Raw genomic sequence first — 17531 nt, 5'->3', positions numbered from 1 at the left:
CAGGCGACGAAAGGTTGCGATTGAATAGTTGTTTGTTTGTTTGTTTGTTTTATTAAGACCTCTGCTGTCATAGACACCCTTTGTCTCTGATATGGACTGTCTGTGCCTTGACAGTTTATGAATGAATGAATGAATGACCTTAATTGTACACGGTGCAGTGCATGGCAGGAACTATTACACAGAGTGTGAAATAAAGGTATTGGGTAAGACTGAATATCCTAATTACTATAACAATAAATGCTAGCATAAATTTCGATGTCAAATTTCAATCGAGCGGGGATTATCATGAGTGTCAGTATATTTTCTAATAACGTTGTTAACAAAGCTGTCTCCTATATTTGCCTATTTTTGCGTTGTGCCATTGAAGATAATTTATATTTAAATACATTCAAATCTGTCTGTAGCATCTAGCCTTTTAAAATCTGATCTACTTGATTCGAGAACTGTGAATAACTTACGACGTAACGTATTATATCTAGAATAATCCACGACGAAGTGGAATTCATTTTCATATGGATAAAATGTTGGTTTATTAGGGGATTAATCGCCTCATGGCCAATTGACAATGTCACAATGGTGACCCTAAGTAGCCCATTGAGAGTCCCAAAGCACAGACTGCCAGACCAGCTGCAGGACATCTGGAGCGAATTACAGCCCATTCCAGTATACCGTGCCCTCGGGGACATCTGTGTCTGTTACATGTAAATCATAACACTCGCACCACCTGTACAACTGGAACCCGAGCTCGGGGGAACGTGGTAAACAGGTGCCCACTGACAAGCTTAGAACTGGGAGTTCTGTGGAAACGTTTCACTCGCACCACCACCTGTACAACTGGATCCTATGCTTAGGGGACAGTGTTTAACAAAACATTTACTAGTACCCACTGTTACGTTATTGTTGACGCAAATTTTACATCAATAAATCTAAATCTTAGAATCTCAAATAGGCTATGCAGTAAAGAAGTGCAATATCAGCATGGTCAAGTGAGCTGAGAGTGAGTAAATCACTTCCAATCCACGCAGACAGAAGGTGGCACTGATTTAAGCTGGTACGGCTGGGTACATCTAAGAAAAGGATAAAACAACTTCAAGTTTCAAGCGATACAAAACAGAGCGGCCAGGATCACCCTTGGATGCGACAGGTCCAACGGGTCCAGAGACTCTTTACAGTTTACTGCAGATGCTAACGTTAGTGCCGTTAAACTTGAAAGACATGATCCAGCAGAAAACTTAGTGAATTTTCATGAGTCATGAAAACAAACCACCAGTGTCAATATGTAAACTACTCACAATGCAAGATCACTGTTATCAGACCAAATCTTCAGAAAAAGTCAGAAAATATCCGCTCTCTGAAACCCAGAACAAATTTAGATGCTCAAAACTGAACAATTTCTGCACAGAACGTCTAACACATGGAATAGTTTGCTGTAAGGAAATTAGATTTTGTCCCATTGTTCGTGGACCTAACGTAGACTTCCTACTTTTTGTGACTCTTTTGAAAAGTTGCTGTTTATGATATTTTCCTGTGGCTGTGTGTTATCTAGATTTGTTCCATGGATATTGATGAATAAAGGATAACAGGAAGAATACAGATGCTATAGACATTGTAAAAGCTAATCGTGTCTCCAAATAAATTCATAGAATGTTACCAACATATAGATAGCTGTGTGTTAGTACTGTTATCAATTACCACAGAACGTGCAATGATTGATGACCAGATGGACAGACAGCTGGGCGGGGATTTGTGTGGAAAGTAGGTTGGACGTTATTTGTTGGGAGGAAAAGTGGGAGGAGAGAAGGGTGGACCTTATTGGGTATTTACATGTTAGATCAACCCAAAGGCGGAGCACAGAGATAGGGAAGAGCATTCGAGAACTTTTGAGTGAACACAAAAGACCCTCCAGTGATGGGAGCAGACGTACTGGATGGGAGCAGACGTAATCAGGCGTCTAGTCTATCATCGTTCAGGCAATCTTTGGCCGAGTTTTCTTGGGGACAGACGGACACAGAACAGCACAAAAGGTGAGTGATCATCATTTTCCAGCTTCATTATTACGTATCCTTGTCCAAACTATTATGTGGTTGTTTCTAATTGTTCTAGTTGTCTCGACGAACCTACCCAGGGTTAGCCTGCTTGCTAGACTGTTCTGTTTCTTCAAAATTCTAGAGCTAACTGACAGACCATCTCCTTGGCTGACATGACAAGGAATTTTACCACAGACACCCCTAAGTTAGACCAATTAAAAAGAGAAACTGTGCAATGAATACTCCCGCTTACTAGACAGGATAGCATGCTGTTGGGGGAAAAGTCTTTGTTCCCTTTGTTTCCCATGGCCAGCTGCGTAGCTTAACACGTGCTAACTCATTAATCACTAGGTCATGGGGGGGGGGGGCACACCTGCGATGCAGATGTTTAGCCGCATGCTAGGGATAGGGCCGTACCAAATAATTCTATGGATGCTATCATAGTGAGCATTGATTGCAAACGAATTTGTTGTCAAAATATAATTTGTCACATTTTCTGGAGTTACACTTTAGGAAATTTTGTGTTATATGTCATTGGATTTGATTATGTAGGGGCGTAAGTAAAGATATCAGAGCCCACATTCCCCTCTTTATATGTTGAGTGTTAACATGTTTATCTTGAATGTATAGCAAGAATTTAATTTTGAATGAGGGCCACAGCCTTAGAACCATGTGTATGAGTTACAGTAGTCTGGTTAGCGAAACATATAAATTAAAAATGATTTCAGTTTTGTTATTTTATGTACATTGACATATTTCCTAGAATTTCTTTCGCCGCACATGCGTAGTGACATCTGTGAAGGGCTTATATAAGATAGTTTGTTCAATGCCCAACTTGAGTACCGCACGTGTGCTCACGAAGATGAAGTCGAAGATATTTGTTACTTACCTTTGAATTAAACGCCAAGGGGTATCTTTAGCCAAAATATGAGAAGAAGCTATGATGTTTCAAATGAAAATCCCTTCGGAAGGTACGTATCCTCAGTACACAATTGTTTCTTTTGCAACTGCATGGGGCTGACCAGTACCCGTGATATTTTTCATAAAGAAGAAAGAGACAAATCCGTCAATGACTCATCGTGATTTATGAAGAATGTAACATCATTCTGTCCTGAGCAGTACAGCCCTATAACAAAACAGAAACATGGTGTGCTGGGTGATATAGTTTTTCACTGGATATATCACTACATGCAATATCAATCCCAAACATCTTCTTACAACTAATGGTTTCAAATGTATGCCATTACTGTAAAGCCAAAGTTGGGAGTAATTCCGCATTTTTCTTTTTTTCTCTCACAAGGAATTACAACATATGAAGGATGGGAAGATGACCCCACCAGATCCCACAGCTTGTCATGAGAACAAGTTACACAGACGGATGCTGTTCAAACAGTTTTCCTGAACAGCGAGGTTTGTTACCCTTTTGTTCTTATTGCTCATATAGTTTGAGTATCCAAAGTCATAGAGGTAACAGTGGGCAGAATGGTGGGTTAAAAATGGACCTTTAAAGGCACAAGGGGGCTTAAATGCACAAACATCGGGAGCATTGAAAACTAGTACAAACCTATGAGTGGATGTTGGGTGTTGGTTGATCTACTATACTGGGCACTTCGTTTTTTCGAACCTTTATTTATTGATTGTGAAAAAAAGACATTTGACAGCTAAGCAATCTAAAGAAACCCATAGGGATTCATTCATGTTGACATATTGATCATGGAATATGTTTGTGTCCATCAACTATACCTAACCTGTTCTATATTATTTCTTTCAGCTCTACAAGGCGACAACGACAACAGTCACAAGAAATTAATAGTTGAACTTGGACGGCAATCAGATTGATAGTAACCGTAGCTTTACAATGCATCACAATCTATCACCTCAACGAAACGGAAGTCAATGCACATGTAGTCAGGCTTGACTCTATAGTTCCAGGAATTTTGTTAGCATGCAAACAATTTATTATACGGTCAACAGAATTACAAAAGAAATGTTTTGCTTGAATGTATTACCAAGTGTCATTGTTATAGAAGTAAATCCAAAGTTATAAGAATGACGCATCTTTGCCATGTTCTGCCAGGTTTTTACATTCTCTGTGTTTGTGTCTTGAGATATGGTAAAAGTATATATGATGTGTATGTTGATGAAATAAAAGGTATAGGCAATTGTGTGGATAGTTTTTTTTTAAATGAGTAGTCTTTAAAATGTGGACAGTCATGGCCTTTTCTGCTTTCTACAAACATCTTGCAAATAAAAATTGTTTCAAATCAGATTTAGTAAATTCAAAACTGTGTTCACAGGTGAAACAAAAAAACGTATGTACTTTAAACATTAAAGCTTTAATATAGTGTTCCTATTTGTCCGACGAAAGAACACCAAGAGCGATTGAGAGTTAAAAATATAAATCTCAATTGCCGGAAACAGAAAAACGTACTTAATGCATTGATTATGACAGTGGTTTTTGTGCTGAAAGAAGCAAATTGCCCGAAACAGTAATGTGACGGTAAAATACCAAGCAACAAAGGCCATTTCTGTTCCGACAAAAGACCAAACAGGCAAAGGCTACCTCAAAACGAATTCCCTAGGGAATGCATTCGTGCAATTTTTGGAATATTTTCAAAGCAATCGTAATACTGTAGAATGCCTCCGCCCCTGAGGCGTCGCCAAAAAAGACATTATGGCTTTAGAAAGTTTGTCATTGTAGAAAGACACAGATGTCACGTCCACTAAAAGCCTTCAGACAATGTCACTTCATTTTAATGCACCAATTGTCACAATAGGCACATTTACCGTTCCAAGTACGCATGTGCAGAAACAGGAATTGTGGGTAATATGTCAAAGGTGAAGACCCCTGACTTGTAAACAGTTCTCGTCTCCACCATTGTCTCGATTTTTGCATAACGATGTTCAGATGTGGTTTGTTTATGTCTCAGGGGCCTTTACCTTTGACATATTACCCATAGGTCCTTTTGCGCTGCACATGCGCACTCGGAACGGTAAACGCGCTTATTAACGTATTCTTGTGCCAGCGGTCACGGGCCAGCGTAACATTTTTAACCTTTTCTTTACACTCCGCTGCCGTGCCGTGTCATCATCGATTCGGAGTTACGTGCCATTGCCCTTCTGTACTCACCAAAGGCTCCATTTTCCACAAACATCTTGACAAAAAGAGATCGTGATACTGTTTTGCTTTTCATTGGTGATCTCTGGTGACCCCACTTTAACCATCAAGCGAAGCAAAAACCTTCAAACGGCTTCATCCGACAACAATGGCTGTAACATCAATCACAAAAGGCGGGGTTTTGTGGCTCGTGGATGAAGGGCGCAGGAAAAGGTGGTCGGGTTAAGTCGGCAGCTTGTGAACGCTGTTAGCTATAAGTCTTGGAGCAACTGATGCACTGTGCGATATCTGATCTTAAACCACGCGTAAAGCATTTGTAAACTGTGCTTCCATGAAAAACGTAATCATTACGCATGATTTAAGGCATGTTTCAAGATAACATTTCGTGCAGTGATGATATTGGCACCTGTGTGTATGACTCTGAATCAGAGAAAGTTTTGGCAAACTCTTTTTTGGCTTTGTGTCATCTAAATGTATATAAGACAGGCTCTTCTCTGTTTCAATGTGTAGATATTTTCCCATATTGGAAAGGTTATGTGGGGTCGTTTGGCGTAATTGTTGCGTGTTTGGCCCAAAACCAGTGGTCCCTAGTTCGAATCCTGCCTTGCTCCCGATCTCGTGACCTTGGGGAGGCTACTTTCCTAAATCTTCTCAGGTGTAAAAGTGGGTACCTGACTTCGATTGGGTCGGTACAATGTAAAATGGTTGGGAGGGTTGGGTTCTGCTTGCCAATACTGTGCCCTAGACACAGTGAATCACAACAAGCCCTACAGGACAACACTTACCTTTACTTAGGTTATAGACATGCCGCATGGCGAGGCATTTGGGTAATTGATGCTCAAGCGGTGAGACCCTTTTAAATGTTGAATTCTAACAACTGTTTTTTTTCTTAATTACGTAATTTTAATTGTGTAATTACGTCCTATTACACTTTCCCTCTTCGTCATTTTTAAGTCACATCAACTTCTGGCCATAAACTTTCTTCCAAACTTTAGTTTAATCAAAAGTCTCGCAATTAGCCAAAATGAGTCCTGACTAGAAACGCTCGTTTGTAGCCGGGCGCCGGCCAGACTGGTCTGAGACAGTTACCCCTTCAGTATCGCAGCAACCCTGCAGCTGGGTGGTTTAAGCACCTCCGTTAAAGGCACAGCGACAGATAACTAACAAGGCGACCAACTGGTGCCGCTCGCCTATCGTGCATGAATTCTAATGGTACTTAAAGTCACAGAAATCAAATTAGATGCATGATCATGTCATCCTCTGCAGACTCAAAATTGAATGTGAGAGGGCAAAACAAAACAAAAAACATTCGTCTGCAACGATTTTTAAGAGCTGTACTATTGCAATGATTCATGATATTCGATTTTAACTACTTTAATGATTGATGTAATGACATGTCGTAATTCAGCCTTGTGGCTGCTATGTTACTGTCAGTTTTGTTTTCGAAATAAACCAGTCATATAAAGTTGGCTGAAAAAAGCCAAATGGCTAGATTTTCAAAATAGACACAATAATCGTTGTAACAAGAATTGAATCGACAAAGCATGGTTTCACAGACAACAAGTCTTTTATTTAACATTTGTATTCAAGAGGTGCACAAAGTTATAGTGAAACCGGTTTTGGTGAATTTCAGTTTTACATTGCTAAACTGTATTTGTTTTGTCACTTCGGCCGAAAAAAAAAGGATAAGAAAAATTCCTATCTACCAACTCCAAGTTTTGAGGACCGTTGCCGGGAATACAATATTTTTTGGTAAACCTATATCAGCTTTGGGATACAGTATCAAATTGTCATTTGCATTATATAAAGAAAAAATCCCTCTTAAAGGCACATTTTCTGCTCAAGTCGTTTCAGGGACAACGGGGCAAGAAAACGAGTCTGACTTGAGCACAGTGTCTGGAAATGTCGTCCAATTTACGTCAGCCCGGGCAAATAAATGATCTCGTTTAAACAAACCCCTTGCCCACCGCGGTGGCGAATGAAACTTTTTCCCCAGCTTATGATACTATCTCATGCCACCGCAAGATCTGCTTGAAGATTACAGCAACCGACGCGATAGCCTTGTAAGACGCCACCGACGCCACTCTTTCGCAGCAGCTTACCACCTAGGGCTCATTTCCCGCCACTTTTCTCCTCAGGACGAGATATTGGAGATGATTTGCACGATAAATCTGTCAGGGAGTGATGGATGGTGGGGCTGGTAGCTTCTCTTCCCGCCAAATCCGCGTCCCATATTAGCGGATCTCGTGGGAAACGTTGGTCGATAGGGGATGGTGGAAAAGTGGCATCGATCCTTTTTGAAAAGCTAAAACTTCACACAGAGTTCTAATGTATCGCACTGAAACTTTTTCTCTGAGGGCCCGCTCACATAAGTCGTAAGATTGTCGTATGATCGTCGCACGACAGTTGTACGATCGTCGTATGATCACGAACTAAATGCAAGTCATTGGAAAATGATTCAGTTAATGTTCTGGTTTCAATAAGCTGGTAACTGATTGACTCTAGTTCAAATTTGGGGAAGATCATCCTGGTAAGAGCTTCATTCGTCTTTCGGATGGGACAAACAATGAGGGTTCCGTGTTCGAGGAGGTGCCTCCAGCACGAAACAGCCTCATTACTCAGATGGGTTACCTACTGACAGTAACATAACAACAAGATTAACATTTAAGCCCTGCAAAATTCAGCTGTCAAGGTCAAAACAAAAGGCTGTGTTTAGATATCTTGTCAAAGTCATGTTCCGCCACAACCTTCTTGAAAATTGTGCGGCATCAAAATGATCCAAAATTGCACGATTGCGAATGTGACAGCGTCGAAACAGGAGAGATTGATGTCGATGAAATAACTCAGAATCGTTGACAGGCATTTAGATACGTTGTGATTTTTCTGTAAAGTAGTGCGGAAGGGAGTTTCTAGAACATTTCCGGAACGAGCTACTTCATCATTCCTTCTATAAACGACACCAACACGTCTGACCGTTTCCCAAATAATATCCAGTCGTTTGAGTAACTGCATTTTGGCGTGTCTTATTACCTGGATGTCTAACCTTCATCGACGAACCAACGATACGCGTACATCATGCGAATAAAGCCATAGATTAGGATGTATTTACCAGACGTATGCCTTATGGCGATACTTAACCCCCTTCTTATGAGGATCTGATGCGGATTTATCCCAGGCAAATTGGATCGCTGATGACGCAGTGATATATTGATATGAAGAAAATGATACTTAGGGACCAAATCCTAGTGCCGTATGTGCGACTGGAAATCAATTCAGGATGAATCCATCCAGGTCACAAAGTTTATACTACAGTAAACTTAACAGGAAATCATCCGGTGTTGTTTACAGATGGATCTTTCTGTCTCTACAACAAGTATGGTATTTTTACACGATTTTAATTTGATTCAACAGCTTTTCTTGTCTTCTTTTTTTCGCCAAGAAGTTAAGGTTTTCGGCAGCGTTCGTGAGCGTGTGTCTGTTTTCCTGGAGTTTGGGTTGTATGTAGCCAAAATCTCTTGGGGAGGGGGCCAACCAGGCCCTGACTGAAAAAAAAGAGTGGTAGTTTCCGGACTGTTTTTCGGCACTGCCGGGCGCGGGCTTTACCCCTACTTGGGCCCGTGGGACACCCTGCGACCATTGGGCAATTTTTGAGGCGAGGCCGGGCCCCTGGATTTTTTACTCAATTAAAATCAAACCGGAACCCGGCGACAAATTGACGCCACGACCTAATAGTGAAAACACCAAGAAATACCCCCCGCGGTATCCAGGACATATTTGTGGCTTCAGAGCCCGGCTGGGGCTACACCCAGTGGACGCCGGTGCAAATGGAACCGTAGCATAATACAGGGCTATACCTTGTACCTCAAATTAATAGTGTTTCAAGCGAGAGGTGTAATTCTACGGTTTAATTCGGGAAAATGTGCCCCTAGGGTAGTTTACGGGCTGTCGTTTTCGGCACTTTCGGGCGTGACCCGTACGTGGGAGACCCTGTGACCATCGGGCTATTTTGGGGCGAGGCAGGGCCCCTGGATTTTTTAAAAACTTGAAATTAAATCATGAGTGCCTCACCTTTCTCACAGAAGCGTCCGGTCCAGCCTTCCTCACAGTTACACTGCCAGGGCTGGTGACACGTGCCGTGCTGACACCCTGGGAACAGGTCACACTCCTGACACAGCTCTCCTGTCCATCCCGGCTGGCAGCTGCGCACAATGAGAGAAAAAAAACGACATTGAGCTGCGGTCAATGAAACATTGAGTCATTGAAACCCTTCTCTCTGTCTTTCCTTTCTTCAGTTATCCCCCATTAGATTGTAACAAAACTAGCCCTGCAGTTCCAGAGCAAGCTGTTACGGGGCCAAAACTTTTTCAACCACTTTTTCATTGGATCAAAGGCTATGTGCCACGAAACATAGAAGACACAGCATGTCCAGGACAAAATATACAATATATTGTCTGCTGCAGTACAAAGGTCACACATCAGGACATTTACAATGCAATCGACTTGGATCACAAAGGTGAGATTTGTTTTCTGGGAGTTTGGGCTGGTTTTCTTTGAACGGTCATAAGAATAAAAAGAAGACTCTGGTGACTTTATAGTGGAGCAAAAAAGTTGAGATTGAAATTTGGGTAAGCAATTAAACGAGGTCTTTTTTCATTGTTTCTTGTGCTAGACTTCACTGGTGTGTGTGTGGGGGGGGCGCTCTGATACTCAGTACAGCACAAATGTGTAGTGATTCATCCTGGGACTAGTTAAAGGCAATCTCCTGTGTAATACAAGCCCGAAATATCCCCTGCAGCTCCGCCCAACCAGACGGCCAGACCCGTCTCTCATCAGACGACACTTTTCGTCCATCCCTCATTCCCTCGCAGGGCCGTTCTGCCTAATCATTATCCGGCCGTCTGAGTGAGCGATTGCCAGCGCCGCTAGCATCGTCCAATCCCGCGGAAACCATTGATGAAATGGCAGGTAGATTGGAAGGAATCGTTCACTCAGTTGGCAAATTGGTTACAGATTGAAAGAAACGTTTGGGTAATTTGTATTTTAGCTGTCTGACCGAGGAAACAACGGCCGCCATTTTCTATTACGGTGCAGCATGTCTCCTCTGACGTCCGAATAATCATGGCGGCCAGAAAAACGCTAATGGTGGACTAAAGAAGATTTAACGTTTTTGTTTGGACATTTCTGAGAAAAAAATCCATTTCTAAGCGTTTATGTCACCAAAGAGACTAAAATCAATAGTTCTTTATTACAAGCAACTATTATAAGGCCATGTTGATTTGATTATATATGAGAGACATCCTTTTGGAACTGAAAAACTGATGCAAGGGTGCAAATGTAAAAAAAAACGTTTGGCAAGAAAAAACATTCATTATGAAATCTAAGTAGTCAGGAAGGTTGAACAAATGACAGAACACACAGAGTATGGTATACCAAACAATAGATTATCTATTTTTGTTCTTTATTCTTTGATTTTGGCATTGGCTTTGATTGGAATTAATAATACCCTATGTAAAATTTTCAGTACACACGGCATCAAAAAGTATTTCAAACCAAAACTAGGTTGGCTATGGATTCATACCAGTATCACAATATTCCGTACACCTCTATCAATATGCCTTGAGCAATCGTATCTCACTACATCGTAACACCGATGCCCTAAGTACAATTTTCATTACACACGGCATCAAAACGTGTTTCAGACCAACCACTAGGTTGGTTATGGATTCATACCAGTATCATAACATTTTTGCAAACCTTTATCAATATGCCTTGAGCAATCGTATCTCACTACATCGTAACACCGATGCGTTTTGATCTCTCACAGCAGTATAATATCTTTCTCAGCCATATGCTAGCAGGACGTTATCACCAACATAGGAGTTGTTTGTAATGTGATATCTCCATCTACAGCTTATCTGGAAACGTCCCGGAGGCCATTTGTGAAGGCGGTTCGAGGAAGTGATTCATCTGACGGCGAGCGTTCCTTCCACAAAGACGCAGCCTTATGGTGTCACGGTGGGGTGAAGGCTAAGACGTCACTAGGAATGTCTCGGGTAATCACTCTTGTTCGGAGACTGCGTCCGAGACGGTTAGACCTTGGTGCACCTGTTCATATTACGTATGGCTACCTTATTTGTGTCTAAAAATGGTCATAAAATCGTAATATTAACCATTTTGAACTAAGGTATGAAGAAAGTGTGAATGACTTCCTGTGACCATATGTTATAGGCACCTCCACGCCAAATTTCAGGTCATTTGGATCAAAAACCTGGGCATGGAAGCCCAAAGTACACATTTTTGGTCTAAAAATGCCCCAAAGTGCCGTGAAATCAATTCTGAGCAGAACTTCAATTGCCTCCATATCTATCTTTGTTTAGAATACATTAAACTGTGTCAAATTTGGTGCTTTAGACAATTTTTTTGGCTATGTCGCTGGACTATTATTCAAGATCACGCCACGGTGATTGATGATTTTATTGTATGGATGACATACGCGAGCATCAATTTCCGTTGGGTTCCAAAGAAACGAAGGTGTGCAACGGTATTTGGAATCTTACAAAAAAAGTTGTACATTGTAAAGAAAAATATCGAAAAATGCATACCTTTCTTTCTTATCGCAAAACGTATCATTCTAATTTGACGCTACGTAGGTGAAGATTTGCATGCTAAATGGGATACTGACCCTAGTGTTACATAATTATTCAAATCACTATGACCTTTTGCAAAAGGATGTTCACCGTTTCGAATACGCATGTTCAGCGATCACATGAATTGTGGGTAATATGTCAAAGGTGAAGGCCCCTGACTTGTAATCAGTTTTCGTCTCGGTCATGTTTACGATATGCATAACAATCCACTGTTTTTGTAGTTCGGGCATAAAACAGTGCTTCACAGTACTTGAAAGAGCCGTAGAGATTCTTCTGTACACGTTAGCGAGTCGGAAACTATGATTGGCTTTACGTCTTGTGTAGTTTGGTGTCTCTTATGTCATACTTTTCGTTCTTGAAAGCTGCCCGGCCGGGCCCCGGAAATGCGACGTAAGCCATAGCCTTAGGTCACATTTCAAAACCAGGGCCCGGTCGGGATGCTTTAAGAAACGAAAAATTAAAATGTATACGTAGAAATATAAAGAGATCATGCCCGTGAATCTTATCTTGCCATTTTATGTATTCAGGCGTCTTTTATATCATTCTTTTTTGCTTCCGATAGTTGCCCGGCCGGGTCCCGGTTTGGAAATGAAACCTAAGCCTAAGTACCAGGGCACACTGAAGAGTTTACTACAAGTCACTGGCCGTACGTTGTATCGATATCGTGCGTGCTCTATTCCCGCCAAATAATCAGATACGTCAGTGACGTTTGACGTGAGTGTCAGATGCGCCGCGTGGCGGGTAACGTTACGTTGTCCCGGACAAATATAGACACGTCAGAAAAACGCGTTAACAGCTCTTGTTCCCACGATATCAAATGATGTCCCTGGGCACAACGCAGCCTTGTCAATCATAACGTGTCAGCTTGAGTTACGGCTGACATGACATGACCAGCTGGGCAGCAATGTTGTAGGGTGCGGTCGGGGTGTGGCCGGCAATTGACGGTAGCAACGAACACAGTTTTTCGCCTGTGGGAATCTAACGCTAGTTCACCTTTATTCGCGGGGTTACCTTTATCCGTTGTATATAAAATCGGTGGATTTGGGGATATCAAGTCGACAGACGGCTGTTTCAGATGGAATGCTATGAAAATATTGCAATTGGAAACCAAAGTCCGTCGACTAGATATACGCAAATACCTCGCTTTAATTCTAAAAACAATGGATATAGGTTACTATGCGAATAAAGGTGAACTACTTTTACATGGTTTAGGACCCAAAGGGAAAAGTATTGACGCCTCAAAATTTATAGCAGGGTGCACAAGCAACGTACAAGAATTGAGTATGTTCAAGCTCAGGGTACAATCTACAAAATATGTGAAAATTATCTGCTCATTCTCTTTTAAAAGCCAATTCTATTTGGCTCTTTATCATGAAACATATTCATAGGCCATGTTAATGCTATTATATGGATGACATCCTCTAGGCACCCCGAAACTGATACGAGGTTGCGAATAAAAATAGTTTGGCCAAAGAATTTGCCTTCATTATGAAATCTAAGTGGTCAGGAAGGTTGAACAAATGACTAAATGCACAGAGTATGTTGTACCGAACAATAGCTCATTTTTTTTCACTTCTACTTCTTTGGCTTTGAAATTAACTTTGGCATTAGTCCTAGCTCGATTTTCGATATTTCGATTTTTACAATTTACGGCGTACATTTGCTCATTTTGCAGCTTCTTTGTACAATTCACAGTTTGGTGAAAAACTTCTGCGGACAAAAATTTAATGTACTTGTGGATATCATCCATATAATCTAATCAACATGGCTTCATGACAATGTTGATTGGAGAAAAGGACATGTTCTTACAGACACTCCCCGTCTTGCTCGCAGTACCCCCAGATATCGTGGCAGCCGGGCTTACAGGACACAGCTGGAACAATGGAAAAACTGAAGTCAGTAACAATTACATATCACAGCATCAATACTCATTACAATTATCATTACAAAGTTCATTTGAGTTGGCAATTAAATCACATGAGGAATACAATTCTCCAACCCAAGAATTGACTTATCACAAATTTCTAAAGAAACAAGGGAAGACTACAGTCAGTAACAATCACACCACACAGCATCAACACTCATTACAATTATCATGAAATTTCGTTTGATTTGATTTGGTCAATTACAACACGTGAGGAATACACTCTTTTCCAACTGAAGAATTAGAATCATCGAAATTTTCGACCGAATCACTTGGTCTTCTTTAGCTACTTGACCGAACTGCTGTTTTTCTTTTGTTTTACGTGTGAAGTCACTAGGTCAAAGATTGTCGGAAGTCAGTGCAGAATAACCTTGTCTCAACGGGGACGGTGGGTGATACCTACTTCCGAAAACTTTGACCAATTGTTGACGTCACGCTTACGTAGGGGAATCACATGTTCACACCATTTGGGTCAGATAGCTGAAGAAAACTGAGTGATTCTGTGGAAAATTGCCGTGTCTGTGAAGTCAATCCTGAGTTGGAGAATAGTTTACTTCTAATTCACATACATTTCTTCTTGCTATTGTCATGTTCAACAATACGTATCTTGTTGAAAAAAATCATTTCTGTTGTCGTTTCTAACAACACTACGCATTTCACGACATGTACGTTCAAGTCAACGTGGGGTAATGCAATCCTGACGTGGTTCTTCAAGTTTCTTTCCTTTTTTGACAGTCTAACTTTTTTACAAACTACCTCTTGAGTGTGGATTATCAACGCCCAAAGACCCTTTGCAACTTTACAATTACACTAAGAACTACGTCTGTTAAAACTTTAACAAGAGGACGTCAAAAACTGTTCTAAAAAGACCCCTTGGCCTCAGCTGTGAGTACGACTATGATCTGTGACACTTTGATAACATCATGGCAAGATTTACGTCATCCACAACCTTCTCAAAGGATGTGTATAGAGTCGGGGAACGTTATCTACTCGTGCCAGGCTCGTGCTGTCAAATAACCTGCCATTCAACAGCTCAGCGCTTCTTCTTAAATCTTCACAGAGGAGGGATAAAAAAAGAAGAATTCTGGCGAAGGTTTTGTTTCTGGTGTGCCTAGATGCTTGTTGTATTCTGGTCAGGTGTGTTCGAAGTTATTTGAATGAGTGGCAAGAAGTGATGAGGAAGATAGACGTTGTAATAAGAGGCTGGTATAGGATGTTAAGGTTGACTTGGATGTCAAAAAATGTTTTTTCTGCAGGCTAGTAGACAGTGATAGTACTTTCACAGACATTCCAGGTCACGGGGTCAATCGAAGAGTCTACTTATTCATGGGGAGGAATGTCTGTAAGCATTCCACGGGTATGTATTTTGCATATGAGTGACAGGAAGTGATCAATGGGTAAAATCCTTATAAATTCATTTGCATAATTGATCAACAGAAATTAAACAGACGCCTCCTCGAACACGGTGCCCCCTTTTCACGTCTCTTCCGAAAGACGGGTGCAAGCCCAACCGAGATGCCCTCCTGAGGATTTTAACCAGGGTCTGTCTCCCAGCGTCACATTTCCAAACCGGAGCCTGGCCAGGTTGTTTGTGGAAACGAAACATAGAAATTTATACGTAAGGATATACAAAAGTACTGCCCACGACTATTCTCTTTATGTCTTGTGTAGTTTGGTCTTTATATCATATTTTTCCTCCCCGAAAGCCGCCCGGCCGAGCCCAGATTTGGAACTGTGACTTAGACCTTACCAACTACTTGGAATCACATACAGCTTAACTGTGCGGCTGCTACCAGTTTAGCTACAGGGACATCCGTTTATACACAATGTAAAGAAGACCATTCCATCTTTTAAGACCGCAATGTATCCATAACTAGAAATATATGAAGTACCTCAAATTGCTAGAGACTCAATGGTACATTCAATGTGGTAATTTTATGTCTCAATTCGACAACGTTATTACAGTGAATTGGAACATTTTCATACAAATCCTCCCTAAAGCTATCGTCGAAAGGCTATTTCTAGCGAGACAAAATTGGTTCCGTCCATACCAACTACAGTTTCTACAAAATAAAAACTACTCTCGATAAATGAGTTACTAGTACTTTGGGTTTGGGGGATATAATTAATAACTTAGTAGTTACTCTAACGTCATATGGTACAAAATGTATCTTACCATAAACCGTTTATGTAACTGCGCTGCAAGTGTCGACAACTAATAGTTACATTTGTGAAAAAAGCTGTTTCGAAATGGTTGGCAATTACTCTACGCACTCCTTCTGTCATGTTCATGTAAGAAAGTACTCTTGCAGTCAATCAAAATGTGGAACGTTAAAGAAAGGAGTTGATTTGAAACAGCATTGTTCAATAATTCTCCTTGAAATATCTAACAAACCACCCCTGCAGTTCCAGAGGAAACTACTGGGGGCCCAAACCACTTTTTCTTTGCAAACCCAATGTGTCATCAAAAGATCAAGACACATAGCATGTCAAGGTATAACGTAAGATGCATATGATACTAAAAAGATACAAAAAATGATGTTCTACTCTAGTGCTAATAAGGTCAGCAACAAGGCGTGGGAGGGGGGCAAAATTGACCTTGACCTTTGTGTTTACAACTCCTACATGCATACAAAATATCATTACAATCCCTCAGAAAGTTCTTAAGTTACTGTGCTTAATACACACACACACACACACGCTCGCGAACACACGTACAATCACATACACACACCAAAACTATACATCCACATTTCGTGGAGTTAATAACTAAAAACACGCGTCTCTGATCGACAATAATCCTTATCATAGTTTACAGGCTCGGCTTTACGAACTTATAATGGGTACTTGACAAATATACATCCTCCAAGGGCATCTGAAGAAGCAATATTGACAAGATAATTCCAACTTCCTCTAAGTTAAGGATCACACTCTAAGAACTTTACCCTAATCCCTGCAAGCCTTAAGTCTGTATGAGAAGATGGGAAAGTTATCCAACTTTCATTTATCTAAATACTGCATCTAAAGCTCTAAGTTCTGTGACGTCAAATCATTGCTGAACCGTGGCCAAGCTTAAGCAACGTAGTTCTGAATACAGTCTGTCTGGGTGGCCCTACGAGAAGGTAGTAATAATTCAAAGGCTGTAGCGTAGTGGTTTACGCTTCTGTCTTGAAACTAGAAGACTGTATGTTACAAACTCATTTACGGTTAGACGGAAGCTTTGTATATATCATATGGATGTTATTCTTTTTCAAAGATACATTTGTTGTATTCAAAGCTTTCATCTTACGAGAAGAAGACCGGAGGATATTCAAAACCCGGCTTTAAGTTTTTATTTTCTTGTTAAACAACGGTCTTAAGCGAAAGACTGAGATTGACAGATCGACGTGTTTCTGTCTAGCAGAGCAACAAGACATGATTGGGCGATCTTCTTGTATCGGGCGAGGGGGTCTTATTTGCGGTGCGGTTTACATTCGTTGTAGGCTGTCGCAAGATGTGGGCGTCGTAGCATTGTCGAGCAGGCTGTGACAAAACGCCGACAAAAATCTCAGACATGTCCTGTCTGTCACACGACAGGTCAATGGTTTGCGACATATGCACGACAACCCTACGATTGAATGTGTTCTGTTTGCAATCGTCCAACAATCGATATCGTACGAACGATGGTAGCACCACAAAAGTGACCGAGCCTTAAATTGACAAAGAGAATGTGCAAATTTGGTCTGAAATATAGATTTTTTTGGTATCCTATCATCTCTAAAACCATCTGAATATTGGATATTATATCGCTACACCGCGCAGCAACCAAATTCCTT

The 17531-nt window shown here is 41.0% G+C and overlaps 1 protein-coding gene and 1 long non-coding RNA gene across 5 annotated transcripts in view; one reads left to right on the top strand and one right to left on the bottom strand.

Moving 5' to 3' along the window:
• Window positions 1-17531, bottom strand: part of LOC118419598 (delta-like protein 1) — an 80858-nt gene that overhangs the window by 26528 nt on the left and 36799 nt on the right. For all 4 annotated transcript variants that reach the window (XM_035826057.1, XM_035826065.1, XM_035826074.1 and 1 more), the window contains exons 3-4: window positions 13602-13665; window positions 9214-9344 (exon numbers count right to left, since the gene is read on the bottom strand). In XM_035826057.1, coding sequence (XP_035681950.1) covers window positions 9214-9344; window positions 13602-13665 — 195 coding nt within the window. The remainder of the gene's footprint in view (window positions 1-9213; window positions 9345-13601; window positions 13666-17531) is intronic.
• On the top strand, window positions 1280-4192 carry LOC118419623. Its single transcript, XR_004831641.1, has 3 exons — window positions 1280-2024; window positions 3328-3437; window positions 3799-4192. It is a non-coding gene; the product is annotated as an uncharacterized LOC118419623 (long non-coding RNA).

This window comes from Branchiostoma floridae, chromosome 1 (genome assembly GCF_000003815.2).
Source record: "Branchiostoma floridae strain S238N-H82 chromosome 1, Bfl_VNyyK, whole genome shotgun sequence".
Taxonomy (NCBI): Eukaryota; Metazoa; Chordata; class Leptocardii; order Amphioxiformes; family Branchiostomatidae; genus Branchiostoma; species Branchiostoma floridae.
The sequence above is the reverse complement of the archived record's forward strand: the minus strand, read 5'-3'. Positions and strand labels throughout refer to the sequence as shown.